The 18,814-nt window shown below is 43.7% G+C and overlaps 1 protein-coding gene across 1 annotated transcript in view; it reads left to right on the top strand.

Moving 5' to 3' along the window:
* ANXA2 (annexin A2) overlaps window positions 1–13,319 on the top strand; it is a 44,460-nt gene extending 31,141 nt beyond the window's left edge. The window contains exons 5-13 of the mRNA XM_034994356.1: window positions 974–1,087; window positions 4,321–4,411; window positions 5,370–5,449; window positions 6,836–6,895; window positions 8,641–8,734; window positions 9,313–9,408; window positions 9,908–9,966; window positions 11,484–11,606; window positions 12,953–13,319. Coding sequence (XP_034850247.1) covers window positions 974–1,087; window positions 4,321–4,411; window positions 5,370–5,449; window positions 6,836–6,895; window positions 8,641–8,734; window positions 9,313–9,408; window positions 9,908–9,966; window positions 11,484–11,606; window positions 12,953–13,012 — 777 coding nt within the window. The 3' untranslated portion in view covers window positions 13,013–13,319. The remainder of the gene's footprint in view (window positions 1–973; window positions 1,088–4,320; window positions 4,412–5,369; window positions 5,450–6,835; window positions 6,896–8,640; window positions 8,735–9,312; window positions 9,409–9,907; window positions 9,967–11,483; window positions 11,607–12,952) is intronic.
* The last annotated feature ends 5,495 nt before the right edge of the window (window positions 13,320–18,814 follow it).

Genomic DNA, 18,814 nt, shown 5'->3' with positions numbered 1-18,814 from the left:
TCTCAGTTCTCACCACCTAGGAATGATTTGAGAAGATTCTCCCTGAAGCAGACCTTCCTGGCACCTCCTGGCACCTGCAAATACTTCTAGAGGCTAACCATGATAGATGCCATGGGGTGCTGCTGGCAAGCAGGAGAGAAAGAAGGAAGGGAGAGAATGGAGGGAAAAAGTGAAAAGAAAGGAAAATAAAAAAAATAATGGGAGAGTTCAGGCATCACTCAGTGCTCATGTTGTGTGGGACGTTTAATCGCCAGCTTAAGTGACTGTGAAGAGACACATTGAGTTTGGGCATTTGTCTGCATACATTGTGGCTGACTCAGACCTCTGACTTAACAATCTACGTTGTGACAGTGGAAACCTTAAAAAATAGTGCAGAGCAGGGACTTCATTCTCCCGTCGTCTCTGTCAACTCTGTCCCGAATTGGTGTGGACAAATAGATGTTCTCTCTGTCCTAGATGAAGCGATTTGCATAGGAAAGCTTCGTGATCCAACTTCCACCCATGGTGGGGCTCCTGGTTCCTCCGGAGACTTTTAGGAGCCACCTCTGGCTCAGCTGCACCAACATCTTTTACTCTAACCACCTCCTTCTTAGCAGAGGCCTTGACCTTGGAAAGTGCCCTATCTTCCATGAGTGGTTATCACTTGCAAGTGTGCTATAAAGTGCCCTCACACTCCTAGCTTTCTGAGGAGTTGCATATTGCCCTGGTTTCTTTGTAACGACTGGAAGAAGATGCCTCAGTCAGCCTGGATGTCAAGGAATTTTGTCAGAGCAAAGTCTGATCCTATGGTTTCTGACATCGGAGTCTGTTGAAGGGAATGCACTTGAGACAGTTGGGTCTGAGATCCCAGAGTGGTCAGGAATCACAGTCCGTTTTACAAACACATCCTGCTTGCTTTTGTTTTATTCACCAGTTTTAAAGGGAATATTGGTTACCAACCACGTTTTCCATGTTCTTGCCCGTTTTTCTGAAGGAACTTGCATCAGCACTCAAGTCAGCCTTGTCCGGCCACCTGGAGACCGTGATTTTGGGCCTTTTGAAAACACCTGCTCAGTATGATGCTTCTGAGCTGAAAGCCTCCATGAAGGTAAACATGTGTGAGATGCAATCTCTGTCAAATCCGCCATTAATATTTGTGAATTACAGCTCTCTGGGTATAATTAGGTGATTTTCATTTTTGTTAAATTCTCATTTGGAACCATTTTTTTTTTTTTTCCTAATGAACTGAAGCTATAAGTCTCAGGATTTGTACCAAAAATATTTCATTACTCTTTTTAAGACTGTAAAGAAATTTCATGATGCTGGGAAGTCAGTTATCCAGCTGCTACTGCTTGGCACCTGGGCAATTGGAATACCATTTGGAAAAACTACTTCCTTGATTACACTTCCTCCTTAAAAAAAGATTTGTTGTGACATTAAGGCAAAAGTAAAACTCATAGCTTTTGTCAAGTGAAGCTTGCAAATTCTGCCCATGTTCTCTTGGGTGTTTCTTCTTCTGACCTTCTCCTGTCAGTCCCATTGTTTGATTCAAATTCAGGCAAATCAGGACATTACAGTACATATAAAGGGTGGTTTCAGGTTGTAATTGGTACCTGTGTTTTGTTCAAAGTATTCTAGCACAGATTAACTCTTTTGTTTTTTTGTTTTTGCAAAGTTATTTGGAATTTTAGGTTACATTAGATAGTAGAAATTCCAGGTTAGAAAGTCCCTGAATTCTGTGTGTACCTAAAACATTAAGTATTATATAAATGTGATAGATGCATAAGCATAAATGCATTTTACAGCAAAACATAACCCCTTTTATAGTATGTGCCTGGAACACTTTGACTAATCTGATACTGCCCTCTGCTGATAAAACTGGGTAAAGCCTCCAGAGTGGGGGTCGGGGGAGAGCTATGGTTCTCATTTTTTTTCGAAGTCCAAGTATGTTTTCTGTGATGCTCCTGTTTCTGAACTACGAAGAGACCAAGCTATAAGCCTGTCACCAGAGCTCATGTCACGGTTCATGGCATCCCTTTCCCCAGAGAGCACCTTGCGAGTGAGGCAGCTTCGCACACCAGGCATTTCCACCATCCAGGACTTGATAGCTCAGGGCTGCCACAAGATTTGTTGGGGAATCTCTTTCTTCCTTCAGTTCTCCAGCCTAGCCCAAGCTGTGCTCAGCTTGCTTGAGCGGACTGGCTCTGAGTTTCCTAAGTAGGTTGTATTGCAGAGAAGGTATAATGACGAAGGACAAAATGTCAGCAACATTTAATGATCCTGCGTGATAAAAAGGACACTCCTGAAAACCAAATCTGGGGTTTTTTGGAGCCATGGATGAGTCAGCCTGTCCCTGGCCATCATCACTTCAGATCAGTTCATCTTACTTTCGTCAAAAACGTATTTAGTTGTGATGTGCGCAATTTTCCTAGTATCTATTACTAGGTATTAGTGACTTGAAATGGACCTGCTCAAGCTGTCACTCACCGCTGGAATCTACGTAACAGGGCCCAATGAAAGGTGCTTTGACTACTAAATCTTTGACCTTGTGCTGGCTCTCCCATTAGCCCTCACAGCCGAGCACCCTTCTGAAATCCATAAAGCTCGAAGTGACATTAACTGAGCTATGCTTTTTTTTTTTTTAAAAATCTGTTTTGACTTCTGGCAATACCAGTGGCAGGATTAGCCATATGTTATGGTAGAAGTTGCCCTTGTGATAGGAATTGTGGACAGTCTGTGGGAAGTGTGGGCCACGTTTTGGAAATTTCCAAGGTCACCTCTGAATCCAGAGATAAAAATGCTTTTTGAATCCTCAGATGTTAACACTGGTAGATCAGCAGTGGAAGAAAACATCTTCTAATGTCACACGTGTTTATACTGTAACTATGTCAGGACATAGCGTTTCTTCCAAGGCATGAGTCATTTTTAGACTATCTTTCTATCATCTCAAGATTGAAAACCTGCCCCTAACATATTTGAAGACACTCAGTAGTCACTCTGTAACATGTGTATAGAATGTTGTGTAGACCTTTTGCTCAGGTGGGAAGAAAGCTTGGCTGTGCTAGAACCTCTACATATCATGATTAAAAGCTCTGGAAGAAGAAGCATTGGGTCAGAGATTTAGATTAAGAATAAAATTCAAAATTAACCGTTAACCTGAGGTTTAGCCTATATTATACAAACCACTTTTCAGGGGCTTAGGAACTCTAATAAGTTTAATTAATAGCTGACACACTTTTCATGTGGATAAGTAAGTTTCTTATTGTGTTAACACCTTATAATTGATTTACATTTTAAACAGTTGTAATTCTACTTAGTTCAAAGTGATATTTCCATATTCAGAAAGACAACTATTAGAGAATCCTGATTATTAAATCTTCACTTTGATCATGAAGCCAGCTTTGAAATACATGTTTCATTGAGTCCTTTCAAGCTATCTGGCACGTTCAAAAGTGTATATATTAAATTTGAATACATCACCCATCAAATTCTTATTCCTTAATAAAGTGTTGGTGTCTAGGTTTATTTGGCACTTCATTATTTCCTTTTGCTTCCCTAAAATGCCTGAAGAGTGCATAGTAATCAAGCAAAAATGGAAATACAAGAATGAAATTTTTAACATTAACCCAATTTTACATTTCAAAGAGGTGAAGCTAAAAATTTTATCTTATCTGTACCTTTCCCTGGCAAAAGACTTATTCCATTCCAGGGATGCTGGCAGCAAATGACAACAAACTGTCTATATTCCTGTATTTTAAATTACTGAGCAGAATTATTTAATAAAGAAAATTTCCCAATCTATTAAAATAATTTTAAAAATAAAGAAAAATAGGAAGAAGAAAAAGTTACTCATTTTGTAAACCCATCATCCAAAGGCAACTATAGTGATATAGTTGAGCTCAGATGTATCACTTATACCATCTTTTATTCTAGTGAAGCATTTTTTTAAAAAGATTTTATTTATTTATTTGACAGAGAGAGAGACAGTGAGAGAGGGAACATAAGCAGGGGGAGTGGGAGAGGGAGAAGCAGGCTTCCCGCCAAGTAGGGAGCCTGATGTGGGGCTCGATCCCAGGACCCTGGGATCATGACCTGAGCCGAAGGCAGACGCTTAACGACTGAGCCACCCAGGTGCCCCTATTCTAGTGAAGCCTTTTTTTAAAAAATAGAAGATAACATTATGTTGTGCCGAGGAATACAGGACAGATCCCTCAGTAGGAATCTAGAAAGGAGCATACTAACTGACCCAATCCAGGTTTGCAATTTACCTGATTGGGATCAGAGAAGTAGGCTAATGGCCAAGAGGACTTTCCCTACTGATGTCTCTTGCCTGGTTCACAGGGGCTGGGGACTGACGAGGACTCCCTCATTGAGATCATCTGCTCAAGGACCAACCAAGAGCTTCAGGAAATTAACAGAGTCTACAAAGAAAGTGAGTAGCCTTAGTTCTTTGATGCAGCTTCTCAGCTCAATTTCTGTAACCTCATCATGGCTCCCTGGGCCATGTGTTGGGGACAGGATGCCCAGATTATCTATGGAGAAGTGCTCTCTGGACTGTCCAGGGGTTTGCCATGGTCCAAGTCTCTCTTCTCTATCTTCTTGTGGCCTGTTTTGGTAATTACATTCCACTAGAATTTCTATAAAAGGATAGGCAGGAGGGAAAGGAGAGAAAGCAAAATTTTTCTTTTTTTTAAGGGTCTGATGGGAGGGGTAGAAAGCATTGTACATGGATTTAATGTATTGGGTGCTTTCTGGTCTCTGCTTAAGAAGTTCCCAACTATGGATTGTGGATAATTATTGCAGGAGGCCTGTGGATATGTGTGCACCCAGCACTACAGGAGGCTGTGGGTAGAATCAGTGATGTAGCTTACATGTGTATCAGTTCCTAGGTTTCAATGTAGAAGCTATTTTGAATAATAAAATACAGATTCATTCAAAAGTACTCTTTAATTCTTACTAGCTTTTGCCACTGTGCATTTTCTCATTCAGTGGATAGCAAAGCACAATTGGGGTGTGTGTGTGTGTGTGTGTGTGTGTGTAACCTTCCAAATTCTTTTCATGTTCAAACTGAGTTTTCATAGTCAAGAAGTTTGAGAAACAGTATTTTTAGCTAAAAAGAGGTCACTGATCAAAGGTGAGCTTGAGGATTCCTGATTTGATCCTGCCCTTTCTATCTCCTGTCACTGATAATAACATTTGGCTCTGATTTTATGAGGCTAAAAATCATAAAATAAATCATGGACCATCTGCCCTCATGTGGGTGGATACATCCATGCTGCCACAGCTGTTTCTGCTCCTCAGAGGCTTAGTGTGGGGTGGGGGCAGTTGGGGTGGGTGGCTGGCTGGCTGCACAGGCAGGAAGCATAAAACCAGATGTGTTGTTTTCCAAGTGTACAAGACTGATCTGGAGAAGGACATCGTTTCTGACACATCTGGTGACTTCCGCAAGCTGATGGTTGCCCTTGCAAAGGTTGGTTTCCGGTTTATTTCTTTGTCCTTGTTTCCTCCAAAGGCAAGTCCCATACTTCATTTTATACCTGGGAACAAATTAACTCAATCCTCTGTGCCTGCATCAGAAATTCCAGCTGCATTTCTGACAGGGGGTATGCACTGTCACTGCAGAGTTGTCATTTTTGTATAATAGGATTTCTTATCCTGGGAAACCGCATGGTCAAATGGACTTTGGGGCCAGAGGAGGAGCAGGCAGCTCTCAAGTCCTGGCCTGGATTATGTGCCAGCCCTCACCGCATGACGTGGGGAAGGTCACTTTGCCTCTGTCTATGGTCACATAAGGCCCGGTGGGAAGTGACCCTCTTGTTTTTCTTTCCTTCTCTCTGCTCTCACTTCTTATGAGAGGGTTTGCCCAGGTAGTCCTTTGCCCACAGAGGGGGTCTTTGTTTGCTAATGTTAACACAGAAATGTGGACGAAAGGCATTTCCCTTCTGAAATCTGACCAGTGTGCAATTTAAGGCCTATGTGCCAGGGGAGGGAAGAGAAATTATTTTCTCCAGAAACCTCAGTGACAAATGATTGATTGGTATGCTGCCTCCTGCCCACTCATATCTCTGTTACTGTAACAACTCCATACAGCCCTCCCCGCCACCTCCTCGTCCTGTGTCCCACCAACCACCCATCTTTCTGGAGTCCACATTCACTAATTCACTCCCTTGATCAAAACCCATTTCTGCTACATCAAATCCAAACTCTAACTGCCTATAAAAGTTCCCTAGACCCTGTCCCTCCCTTACTTCTTCCTTCGAGGATTCCTTCCTGCTTACCTTCTGCTCTAGCTGTGTGGCACCTCACTGACCTGTGGCGCCCTCAGCCTGTCCCTGTGCTGTTCTTCCTGTGGGGAATGGCTTTCTCCTCCACGCCTTTACTAGCCTCATTGACTCAGGCCTCAGTGTTCACCTCGGCCCTACCCCGTTGTCCGCAGACTTTGCTGACCGTACTGACAGATCTCTCCCTTCTTCTGCATTTTATGTCTGTGTAAGCCATGGATCACTGTGCTGTTTTACCTTTTATTCCATGCTTATTTTTCCATCTGGATAGTAAACTCTCTGAGGGAAGGAACTAAGTGTCATTAGCGCTTTTTTTTGGAGGTAGTGGGAATTCTAGTAAGTGCTTGTCCCAGGAGGGGGTTGATGATGGTGAGGCACACCCCTCCCACTTCACTGCCTCAATTATTTTACCAATCTTGGTCTGGTCTAGACTTCAAAGTGAAGAAAAATTTAAGTATATGTGTGTTCTATAAGTTAAATAATGGTTTACATGAGTTGGAGAGAAAATAAAATTTTCAACATTAAAACACACAAAGAAACCTGTTTGATGTTCTTACTTTTGTTTTCTTCTGTAGGGTAGAAGAGCAGAGGATGGCTCTGTCATTGATTATGAACTGATTGACCAAGATGCCCGGGTAAGTGCCAAGCTTCTTGCTTGAGTTTCTGTTTTCTATCAAGTCTCTAGATAGTCTGTACAATGGTTATTGATCCAGTATTAACAATTTACCTCCAAACTTAGTGGCTTAAAACAACAACACTTAACATCTCTCAGTTTCTGTGAGGATGGCTTAGCTGGGTTTTAGCTCAGGACTCCCATGAGGCTGGGCCAAAATATTGACCAGGGCTGCATTGTCTGAAAGCCTGACAGCATTAGGCGGATCTACTTTCAAGATCACCCAGCCACATGACTGTTGGCAGGAGACCTTATATTTCTCCACCTGGGCCTGCTTGAGCATCCTCGCACCTGCCTTTCCCCAGAGTGAGTGATCCAAGAGAGAAAGCAAGGAGGAAGCCAAATGCTTGTTATCACCTAATCTCAGGAGTCACGGTGTTTTTTTTTTTTTTAAGATTTTATTATTTATTTGACAGAGAGAGAGGGAGGGCGAGAGTGCACCAGCAGGGGGAGTGGCAGAGGGAGAGGGAGAAGCAGACTCTCCGCTTTAGGCTTTGCTTGTGTGAAAGTACCAGATTCTGCAGGGTGATAAGGCTGTGTGCACTGCTATGCATTTAATACAAATAAACACCAATAAACAACATGGCACAATGGAAGAAGATGGTGGAGGCAAAGCCAGGAATAGGAAGGCTTATTGCCCTTTGTGGTGAGGGAAAAGGGGGAGAGTAGCAGAGACCCTTCTTTTCTGGTTGAACAGCACTTTTGCTGGTTCTAGTCCCATAATCACTAAGAACTGTTTGTTAAGCTAATTCATAATTCAGATCATTATGAACTGCGTGCCTTTCCCAGACGGTCAACAACTATCTCAAAGCATTTTATGAGAGCTTCAGAACAAAATTAATTTAAATTCATTTTAGTTTTAAAATTCAGTATGTTTCGGGGTACCTGGGTGGCTCAGTTGGTTAAGCATACAACTCTTGATTTCAGGTCAGGTCATGATCTCAGGTCGTGAGATCGAGCCACACGTCAGGCTCCGCACTTGGCATGGAATCTGCTTAAGATTCTCTCTCTCCCTCTCCTTATGCTCCTCTCCCCTTTCCCACTTTCCCTCAGTAAATAAATAAAATCTTTTACAAATAAAATAAAATTCAGTATGTTTCACACAGCATCTTTAGCAGGAGGTAGAGAAGGGTTTTAAATAAAGTAATAGAAGTTAGGTTTTACAACTCCTAGATAGTGGGTGGTCACTGAATGAGTATCTTATCCTTGTGTAAGTCTTCCTCCCTCCCTCCCTGCCATTCTTAGCATTACCTGTAGCCCCTAAATTTTCCAGAAACTAAAAGGGAGACTTCCTGAGTCTCTAAGAAATGTGTGTGTGGCACCTGATCTGAGCTGTCTTCAGCAGACAACCATTAGCTTATTTGCTAACAAAAGTACCAAAGGAAGGAGGGCTGTATGCGCTAATGAACATTTACTTGTCCTCCAGTATAGGAATAGAAGCTCTTAGTTCTTCCTTTGGCATTCAAGGAAGCAGATGTGTCCAGCACACACCTCACGATCTAGTCTCATGCTGTGTTTGTGCCTAAGGAAGACTGCTCTTATTTAAGACTTTTGACTTAAATACATTTTTGCCCATGTCTTTAGTGCAATCATCCTTTCTCATTTGGAATTTTCAGTGTATGGGTTTTGAGTTTTTTTTGCATGACATTTTTTTATGACCTTACCTTGGATCGTGTAGTCAACTTTCTTGGCTGATTGTACTTGTAGGATCTCTATGATGCTGGAGTGAAGAGGAAAGGAACTGATGTGCCCAAGTGGATCAGCATCATGACTGAGCGGAGTGTGTGTCACCTCCAGAAAGGTGGGTTCTGTACTGAAGAGGTCTTTGAGCCTAGGGATGGTCCTCTCAGCCCAGCTTGTTGGTTGTCTGTGTTGGGGCATGGGTCTGCCAGAAGAAAGTTCACTCTCTACTTTGCACCCCATAATCTCATCCATCTTCCATCACCAGATCCATTTGCCCTTCTCTCCCGTTTTGGATCCTTCTTTCTCCTAAATGTTTTCCACATTTGATGCTTTAGCTTGCTGCTCCTTCTTGTCCAGGATCATTTTATCTTGCCATATTTGTTGAAGTAATGGAGTTTCCTGGACACTATGTACTGTTTCTCATTGCTTCCAAGTAGAATAGGTTCCACTCAGAGTTAAAGATGGTCAAAGTATGTGGCCCAGGCTGTGCCATTCAGGACAGGTGCCTGGTACAGCTGTCTCAAGCCAACCAGTGCCATGTCAGCTCTGGTCCACCATGGCAACCCCTAATCCTCTAAGATGCTGTGATCATCCCAGTTGTTTAGTTATTTTTACCATGGTACATACCATGTGAGTGATCATTGACAGCTTTGATTAGCGACTCTGTTATAGTAATTACTGTTTGCTTTTCCTTAGTATTTGAAAGGTACAAGAGCTACAGCCCTTATGACATGCTGGAGAGCATCAAGAAGGAGGTCAAAGGAGACCTGGAAAATGCTTTCCTGAACCTGGGTGAGCAAGTGTGGCAACACCCCGCGCCCCCCCCCCCCCCCCCCCGCCCCTGGCCCATCCCTTTCAGCTTTCAGGAAACTGTGCCACAGCGGAAGTGACAAGTGGCAATCCTTTTCATTCACATGTGTTTGGGATGTGTGGCTCATTTACCTGATTTGGGTAGTTGTATAATCTTCACTGTATAAATTTAAGATATGAAACTGAGGAGGGCTTGAAGCTGGTAGAGTGAGGAATTGCCCAGAAAGAATAAGATGACAAGAAAAAGGGCTCTGTTGGGGAATCTCACATATCCACTTGGGTTTTTCTGCAGCCCTTAGTGTCCCCTGGTTTAAAATGACAGTGGAGCTGAGTTTCAGAGGATCCCCAGTTTTCCCTTAGTTTTTCCCATTTTGCAGCCCATTCCTGTTATGTTAGATCATCTTGTTTGTGCCTTGGGGTCGGGGTCTCACCCCTCACTGGAGAGGAGAGGAGCAGCTGACCCCTTTTCTTCTCTCCACAGTCCAGTGCATTCAGAACAAGCCCCTGTATTTTGCTGACCGGCTGTACGACTCCATGAAGGTAAGGGCACTCAGCTGAGAGGTCCATGTTTGCACACTAGGCTTTTCATCTCTCGTGCCCCAAACCAAGTCTCCTTGACTAGTGGATGGTGGAAGGGCCCCCGCCGTCCAGGTGCAGGAGTGTGCTGGTCAGCTGTGGTTGTATTTGACAGGCGAGAAGACCACAAGTCAGTCTTCTCTGTCTCTCCCCAACTACTTGAACATGTGTTTGTGTGCAGGTAGAAAATAAAGTACCAGATGGTAATCGTGTCTGATTCCTGCTTAGATTTCTCAGGGATTGCCTTCTATTACCCCAAAGTAAAGACAGGCAAGGAAGGGAGAGATTACCAAGCAACCACTGTGCAGTAGACGTGGTGCTACTTACTTCATCTGAAATCATCACCAAAAAGCCCATGTGGCTTGTGTTATTTTCTTTATAGATCGGGAGACTGGAGCTCAGAAAGCTTCAACTCGTCTGACAGTACATAGCCACCTTTGAACTTGGGTCTGTCTGACTCCGAAGGCAGCCCTGTAACTGTCTCTTTTTTTTTTTTTTTTTGAAGATTTTATTTATTTATTTGAGAGAGAGAGAATGAGAGAGAGAGAACACATGAGAGGGGATAGGGTCAGAGGATGAAGCAGACTCCCCGCCGAGCAGGGAGCCCGATGCGGGACTCGATCCCGGGACTCCAGGATCATGACCTGAGCCGAATGCAGTCGCTTAACCGACTGAGCCACCCAGGCGCCCCCTGTAACTGTCTCTTGAATGGACTGTCTCTTCCCACAGTCCTGTCCCATTTTCTATGCCTCAAATGTCCCTTGTGCTTTCTGGCTTCCTGGCCCTTCTTCCTGGATCACCTCTTGTCCACTCCCATCTCCCTCGGGTTCTGTGTCAGATAGGACCTGTTCCTCGGTGCCTCTGGTCTGAGACTCTGGAAGTAAACTCAGTGGTCTTTACTGTTTATACCATTCAAAATGGCACAGAGCCACAGTGAACACGTGGTGGCATGTGTTCTTTAAGCCCCGAGAGCCAGGAACTGTTTGTTACGTGTGTAAACCCACACACTTCTTAAACTGAGCCATGCCGTACTTGGTGCTCATGCAAGTATATTTCGTGAGCATAGTGGGGCTTTGTGTTGATTTCATCCTGGCATGTTTGGAATTCCAAGGTGCTCATTTTTCTTTTTTTTTAATTTACTTTTTCTTTTTAATTTTTTTAGAGAGGGAGTGAGGGAGGGGCAGAGGGAGAGGGAGAGAGAATCTCAAGCAGGCTCCACGCCCAGTACAGAACCTGACGCGGGGCTCAGTCTCATGACCCTGAGATCATGACCTCAGCCTAAATCCAGATTCAGATGTCCAACCAACTGAGCCACTCAGGTGCCCCAATATGATCCTTTTTCTTAAAGGAGTAGTTCACCATTACCTTTGCAGTTTCTTAAAGGGCAGCATCAAGAACTCAGATGAGTTCCACGTGTAAGAAAACTTACTGGATTAACACTGTCAGCGAATTGTAACTTGGAACATCAACTTGGCTTTCAGGGCAAGGGGACTCGTGATAAAGTCCTGATTAGAATCATGGTCTCTCGCAGTGAAGTGGACATGTTGAAAATTAGGTCTGAATTCAAGAGGAAGTACAGCAAGTCTCTGTACTACTACATCCAGGTAAGCCCTGTGGTGCTGTGCTGGCCCTCCCTGGCCATCCAGAAGGCCCTGGGTCCCCGGGCCGGGGGCCTGTCAGAATGATGACAAAAGTGGTGGTTTTCTAATTCCTTGGGGATGAGTTGCTAGTCATCAGAGACCATGGGTCTATTTTGATTTGTCCTAGAATCTTAGAGGGACCGGCAAAGATTTTATACTTCCCACATCTGCTATTCTATAGTGATAATTGGTGTTCATGACAATGATCCTGCAAGACTTGCTGACATCAATTAAATTTTACATTTTATTAAGTGGTTGACCCTTGAACAACACAGGTTTGAACGGCACTGATTGATTTATCGATTTTTTTCGATAAATACATTGTAGTACTGTAAGTGTATTTTCCTTCTGATTTTCTTACTAATATTTTTTTATCCCACTTACTTTATTGTAAGTATATTTATTGTGTATATAATACACATAACATACAACATATGTGTTAATCGACTGTCTATGTTACTGGTATGGCTCCCGGTCAACAGTAGGCTATCAATAGTTAAGTTTTTGGGGCATCAGAAGTTATATGTGGATTTTTGTAAGGGTGGAACAGAGGTGGCGGGGGTTGGTCCCCCTCAGCCCTGTACTGTTTAAGGGTCGACTGTTTCCATTTTTTGAAAGTCCTCTACAATAGGCCTGGCAGTGTTTAGTTACTCAGAACTTCCATCTCTCCCATCAGTTTAGTCTCTCTTTTGGAGAGATGCAGCCTTCGTATGCAAGGGGGTGCTGCTCACAGTGGCCCCCGGCTGGGTATGTCAGACAGGCATTGCAGCCCCCCCCTTCTAAAAGACCCTGACATTTTCAAAGCCATGTCAGTGGTTAACCAAGGATGAATTTTGAGGTGGGTTTGGTATGCCCGGGTTTATTAGGGCACATGTTTCCACACTTTGCTAGCTTATTCCTGCATGACCTTAAGAATCCTGGAAACAACATTGAGAGGCAGGAAAGGCCCTCCTCTTCTATGGAAGCATGAGGGCCGGCGAGAAAGTGGTGGTGCTTGCAGGAAGGACCTCACTGCAGGAAGAGCAGGCCGGCTTGTGTGGGTCTGATTCCTTGCTGTGTGGATCCCCAGTACCTCACCTTCTCTCTGCCCTTGTGGTCATGTCACTCGAAGGTCTCCCCTGGGCCAGACTCCCTGAGGGCCTGCTGATGATGGCTTGGGTCTTTGTGTCTGGGCAGGTCCCACAGAGCCTTCTCTTTGCTACTGCTAGGGGAGGCTCTCTGTGTGCGTTGAGCCTGCTTCTATGCTATTGCAGAGTTGGGGTCTTTTTTTCGCATGCTGAATTTCTTTTTTTCTCCTTGGCTATTTGTAGCAAGACACGAAGGGTGACTACCAGAAAGCGCTGCTGTACCTGTGTGGTGGGGATGACTGAGGCCCACGATGGATGAGCACCCAGCAGTGGTGCTTCTTTGTTTCCAGCTAACAGTTCTAGAAAATAGCTTGTGACTAACAGACCCCTTGTGCCTGTCCCCATGAGGATAGCGTTAGCATCACCCTCCCCATCCTTATGTCAGTTGCCTAAGCATTGCCTGCCTCTCATGTCTATCTAGTCTCTCCTTTTAGCCAAAGAAATGAACATTCCAAGGAGTTGAAAGTGAAATCTATGATGTGAAACACTTTGCCTCTTGTGTACTGTGTCATAAACAGATTAATAAACTGAATTTTTACTTTATAAACAAGTACTTTGTCGACCTTGCTTTTGACTTAATTGTTTAAAAATCAAACACGCGCCAAAAAATAAATAAATAAATAAAAATCAAACATGCATGCATAAGGGCTGTATTGTTCAGCTGGTAAAGCTGTCCCCTGGAGGAGTAAAGCTCTAGAACTCAGCTGACTGATATGATAGCCACTATCCAGATGTGGCTATTTACATTTAAATTAATACAAATGAATAAAATTAAAAATTCAGTTCCTCAGTCACACTCTCCACATTTCAAATGCTCGATATCCACATGTGGTTACCAGCCAGTGTTTTGGACAGCAAGGCACAGAACATTTCCATTATACCAGAAAGTCCTTTTGTACAGCTCTTCATGCCCAGGGGATGATAGTACCTCTAGGGGAAAACTCCCATCTGCTTATCTTTTTACAGGTAAATTAGGTGAAAACCAGCGTCAGTGGTGGCCTCCAATTGGGAAGAGGAGTGGGATGGCATGGTAGGCTCTAGCAAATACTGCAAATATGTCTATAAGCCATTAGACTTAGAGAAATAAATAACGTTCTGCCCCAACCTCAAGGACACACCTGTCAGTGAGTCAGGCTATAGTATTCTTGTAAGGAGGTATAACAAAAGTGGATTTGGGGGCACAGAGAAGAAAGTGATTGCTTTTGGGAAGGTTGAGGAAGATGACCCAGAGGAGAAGGAAGCATTTTTGCTGTGTCCGAAAATCTAAGGTGAAGTTCTTACAGCAGGGAGGAAGCTCTCCACCAGGTTTTTATGGTTCTGATAATGGAACAGGTGATTCACATTATTGGCGCTGTAGGCACCAAGACTATATACAGAAAGAATTATGTTTCCCACCCCTCCTAGCCAGCCAGGGGCTGTTCTAGGACTACCTGGTTTCTGGTCCATCCTTTTGTGGATAGACTGCAATAGACATGATGTGTATAATGTAAAGATGCTGTCCATAGGCTGCTAGTCCAGGACACTGGACGGCTTGCTTACACACGTCCTTCCCCTAAGCAGGGTGTAGGGCCAGAGGCAGAGGGAGTTGATGACTCTCCCCAAACCCTTCTACTGTATTTCCTCCTGGTCAGAGGATGCTGTGTTAACTGCTCATTCCTGAACCTGGCTGAAGAAGGGCACACTCAGTACTGTCTGCAGGGAGTAAGCAGGTAATGGGAATAAGTGTGTAAAATGGCTAGTTGAACAGAATGGGGGCTGGGGGTGTGGGGCTGGAGAAATGAAGACCATCTGCCCCACTTGAAGCATTCAAATACAATTAAAGTGACACTATGTTGACCAAAGTGTATCTGTGGGCTGAATGATTTGCCATTTTGATCTTTGGCAAACTTTGGATAGAAACACAAATGGAGCATGGCTCTTGAGTGGCCCATGATGTGCCCGTATTTCCACTAAGCTATTGTTTAAAAAGTATGCTAGGTGAAAATAGTATTTTCTCAAATGTATCCTATACATATTCGAACTGACGCTCAAATCCCAAGAAAGACTTTTCTTTGTGCTTGGGCAGAGTTCAAGGAACTGCATAAGAAGCAGGATCTTTATGGGGTTAAAACCCCAAATGACGGTATTGAACTCAAAGTTGATAGGGCTGGGCAGGGGCTGTCTGGAGTAACGTTTCCTATCAGGAAGTATTTGGGCTTTGTTGCTTCTCATCATAAAGTGTGTTTCAGGCTGCAAAGGGGAAGGTGGTAGGAGAAGGCAAGGCTGTACAGCCAGAATGTGGGGAGGCTCCTGCTCCCACCATGCCTAGGGCACCCTGGCCACTGGTCTGGCCGGTTGGACCCTCCAGCAGGCATGAGGGAAAGTCCAAAAGGCAGACTGGCCCCAGAAAGTCTCTGGGAGAACTGTTCCAAATGCTGCCTGCTGTTTCTTCCCCGTATGGAGCAGTGATTGTCTCACGTTATCCAAAACTGACAGAGACGGCACTTAGACTTTGGTCTCCTATTCTTCTGGGTTCCAGTCTGCCCTCAGTGAAGCTGTCCAAACCATTTCTTGAAATAAATAACCATCTGGAGATTTGAATAGTCTCCCAAACAATTTTACTTTGTAAAGAGAAGGGAAAGGGCACCAGGCAGGCTTTAACATTTTGTCAGCTGATAATAAGAACTTTGATTTTATTCTTTGAGCAATTAAAGGCAATGCATGGAGTGTAGCCATGGAAACTTACTGAACTATGACTGTGAACAAGAGGATGATTTCATTCCCCCCTGACCTATGTGGTGGGACTGGGCAGGGCTGACATACTGTAGAACTCCAGATGGCACCCTAAACATTGTAGCCTATGTGAATGGTATCTCCCTTTCAATTGTGCAGTGTGCAGCCTGAGTGGCCATATGTGTATGACAGCCCTATATGGTAACCCTAGGCGTGTATGAGATGGCCTATTAGGTCTTTTGTCACAGAGTTGGCTGCCAGATTAAAGACACATTTTACTTGGAAACAGTTGGCTAAACTTCTGAAGGCCTCGATTTTTCCATGGACTCTTGATCTTTGGGTCTGTTTTACTTGGCTATACACAAACACTATGCATATAAATCTTCCCAGCATGTGAAGTTCCTCTAGTGTAAATTATTAGTAAAGATAGCTAAAGCAGGGAAAACCTGGCTCACAAAGTGGCTACATTTAGCAAGAAAAATGATTTGAGGACAGAACGCTTTTAAATCAATTTTTAGTCTTTAAATGACTCCAATCTCCGGTCTCTCCCCACGTTTTGACAAACGGCTTTGGCTTCTTATCCACATCAGTTTATTTGACCTCCTTTTTCCATCAACTACCAAAATGAAAACTCTGCTTCGAGAGAGTGAGGGAGCAATTTTAAACATCCCTTAGCAATGAGGCAGAACATGCTATAGCCATCAAGTTCTAGTTGTTCATTCTATTTATTGAAAAAAGCCTGTAGCCTGATTTCTTTTATGCGAGTACATTTGAGCAAGCAAAGTTTATAGAGATGACTTATCTCATTACATTAGAAGAGTGATTTGCTATCTCAGCATCTATAAGCAATTTTAACAGACATTTCTGGATGAAGAAAAGCTTTTGTAAATATATGCGAAAGACACGATTTCATCAAGCATTAAATTGGAGGTGCCCTGGAAAAATATTACATTTGTGCATTCAATTAGCTTGATTGTGGCTGAATTTTGTCCACTGAAGGCAGCATTTCTGCAGAAAAACAGAAGCATTCCCTACGTCAGCAGGTTTCCTAAAACAGAAAAGCACACTTTCCTCCTTTGCAAGTCTTCTTTTGCATTTGTGCTGTTCCCAGCTATGCGTCCCTAATCAGGCTGCTCAGTCTTGTTCTCCACAGTAGAGCGCAAGGGGAGAGTAAACCAGAAGCCACTTTATTTAGGTGAAATCCAAAGCCAACAATTCCAACCTCAAATAGTCTGTACCCAGTCTAAGAGCTTGGCAAGCTCTGGGCAAAAATGGGACTGGTCAAGATGGACTTAAGTTCTCCAAACTTCTCTTCCTGGTCTCTGCAGGGCCTCTCCCTCCTTCAGGGTCAGTGGGATGCTGTTTAAGCTTTGGTATGGCTGTTAACCCATGTCCCTTTCCTGGATGTGAGTTTATAGGGTCAGCCTTATCTTGGAATGAAAGTTTTGACTACTACAGGGATGAGAGGCAGTTGAGTACAAGAGGGCTTTCTTGGACTCCTAAAATCACAGTGAAGAAATGAGCTAAATGATCACCAGCCCTCCCCCTTCTCCTCCTTGTTGCAGTTGAACAACCTGCTTTCCATTAAGAAGAAATAAACCAGGGGTGCCTCGGTGGCTTAGTCAGTTAAACATCTGCCTTCGGCTCAGGTCATGATCCTGGAGTCCCGGGATCGAGCCCCGAATGGAGCCCCACCTCAGCAGGGAATCTGCTGCTCCCTCTTCCTCTGCTCCTCTCCCCAGCCCCCCCAACCCCCGCTGTGCTTTCTCTCTCGCTCACTCTATCTCCCAAGTAAATAGATGTTTAAAAAAAAAAAAGAAGGGGCACCTGGGTGGCTCAGTCGTTAAGCGTCTGCCTTCGGCTCAGGTCATGATCCCAGGTTCCTGGAATCGAGCCCTGCATCGGGCTCCCTGCTCATCGGGAAGCCTGCTTCTCCCTCTCCCACTCTCCTCCTTGTGTTCCCTCTCTCTCTGTGTCTCTCTCTGTCAAATAAATAAATAAAATATTAAAAAGAAAGAAAGAAAGAAAGAAACCAGAAAAGGCATAGTATGTCAATGGAACCTGGCTGTGGGGGTGGCTGTTATTTTTAAACAACAGGTGATGACAAATGGAAGTTTCCTAGCTATAATCCATTATAGCCCAAGGCTATTATACTTGTAAGCACATTTCTAAATATTAATTAAGAATTAGGAAGGAGTTTGGATCAGGAATTGAGAAATGTTTCTAGTAAGTTTTAGGTTTTTATGTCAGAGAGTTTGCCAGATTTCAAATTTTACCATGGATTCTTGAGTTTGGGAGAACCAACTTGGTCTTAATGGATCACCTTGGTTCTTTTTTTTTTTTTTTTTTTCTTAAGGTTTTATTTATTTATTTGACAGAGAGAGAGAGAGCTCAAGCAGGAGGAGCAGGAGGGGGAGAAGGAGACTCCCTGCTAAGTAGGGAGCCCAGTGCAGGACTAGATCCCAGGATCCTGGGATCATGACCTGAGCTGAAGGCAGACAATTAACCGACTGAGCCACCCAGGCGCTCCGATCACCTAGGTTCTAGTAGATATGAACTCATATATGACTAGACATATTTTTTAAAAAGATTTATTATTATTTTTAGAGAGAGAGAGAGCACGTGCAAGCATGAGCAAACAGGGGAGGGGCAGAGGGAGAGGGAGAGAATCCCAAGTAGACTCCACACTGAGTGTGGAGCCCAACCCAGGGCTCAATCTCATGACCCCAAGATCATGACCTGAGCTGAAACCAAGAGTTGGATGCTTAACCAACTGAGCCACCCAGATGGCCCTTGACTAGAAAGACTTTTAAAGTCTAGAGTTGAGCAGGTAATATGGTACTTAAGTCACTGACTCATTCATTGACTTATTAATTTAGTGAACAGATATACCTACTATGTTCTGGTGACTGAACTAAACACTGGAGATTAAAGAAGAACAAGGCAACACTGGCCATGTAGAATGAAAGGGCTAAGATTGAGGAAGGCAAGGTGATGTGCTTGGGGGCCCATAGTAGCTGATCCTCCCCCAGGATGAAACATCTGGAAGATTTCTGGGAGAGGCAGTCCTCAAAGCAGGATTTATTTGGGGGGGGGGGGGTCATGGTGGTGGTAGTGTTTTCTTGTTATTTTTGTTTTGTTTTTGTTTTTGTTTTTGATGTACAATAATTGTAGAAAGCTGGAAAATAAAGAAAAGCATAAAGAAGAAAATCAACTTCAACCACAACCAATTATTGTTAACATTTTGGCAGGATGACCTGTTTGAGAATTAGTTCTTCCTTCCTTAGCAGTAAGCACATCAGGAAAGAAAGAGAGGCAATTTTTCCTCCTCCT

Source organism: Mirounga leonina, unplaced genomic scaffold (assembly GCF_011800145.1).
Source record: "Mirounga leonina isolate KUSES-001 unplaced genomic scaffold, KU_Mleo_1.0 Mir_91, whole genome shotgun sequence".
Lineage (NCBI taxonomy): Eukaryota > Metazoa > Chordata > Mammalia > Carnivora > Phocidae > Mirounga > Mirounga leonina.
The sequence above is the reverse complement of the archived record's forward strand: the minus strand, read 5'-3'. Positions and strand labels throughout refer to the sequence as shown.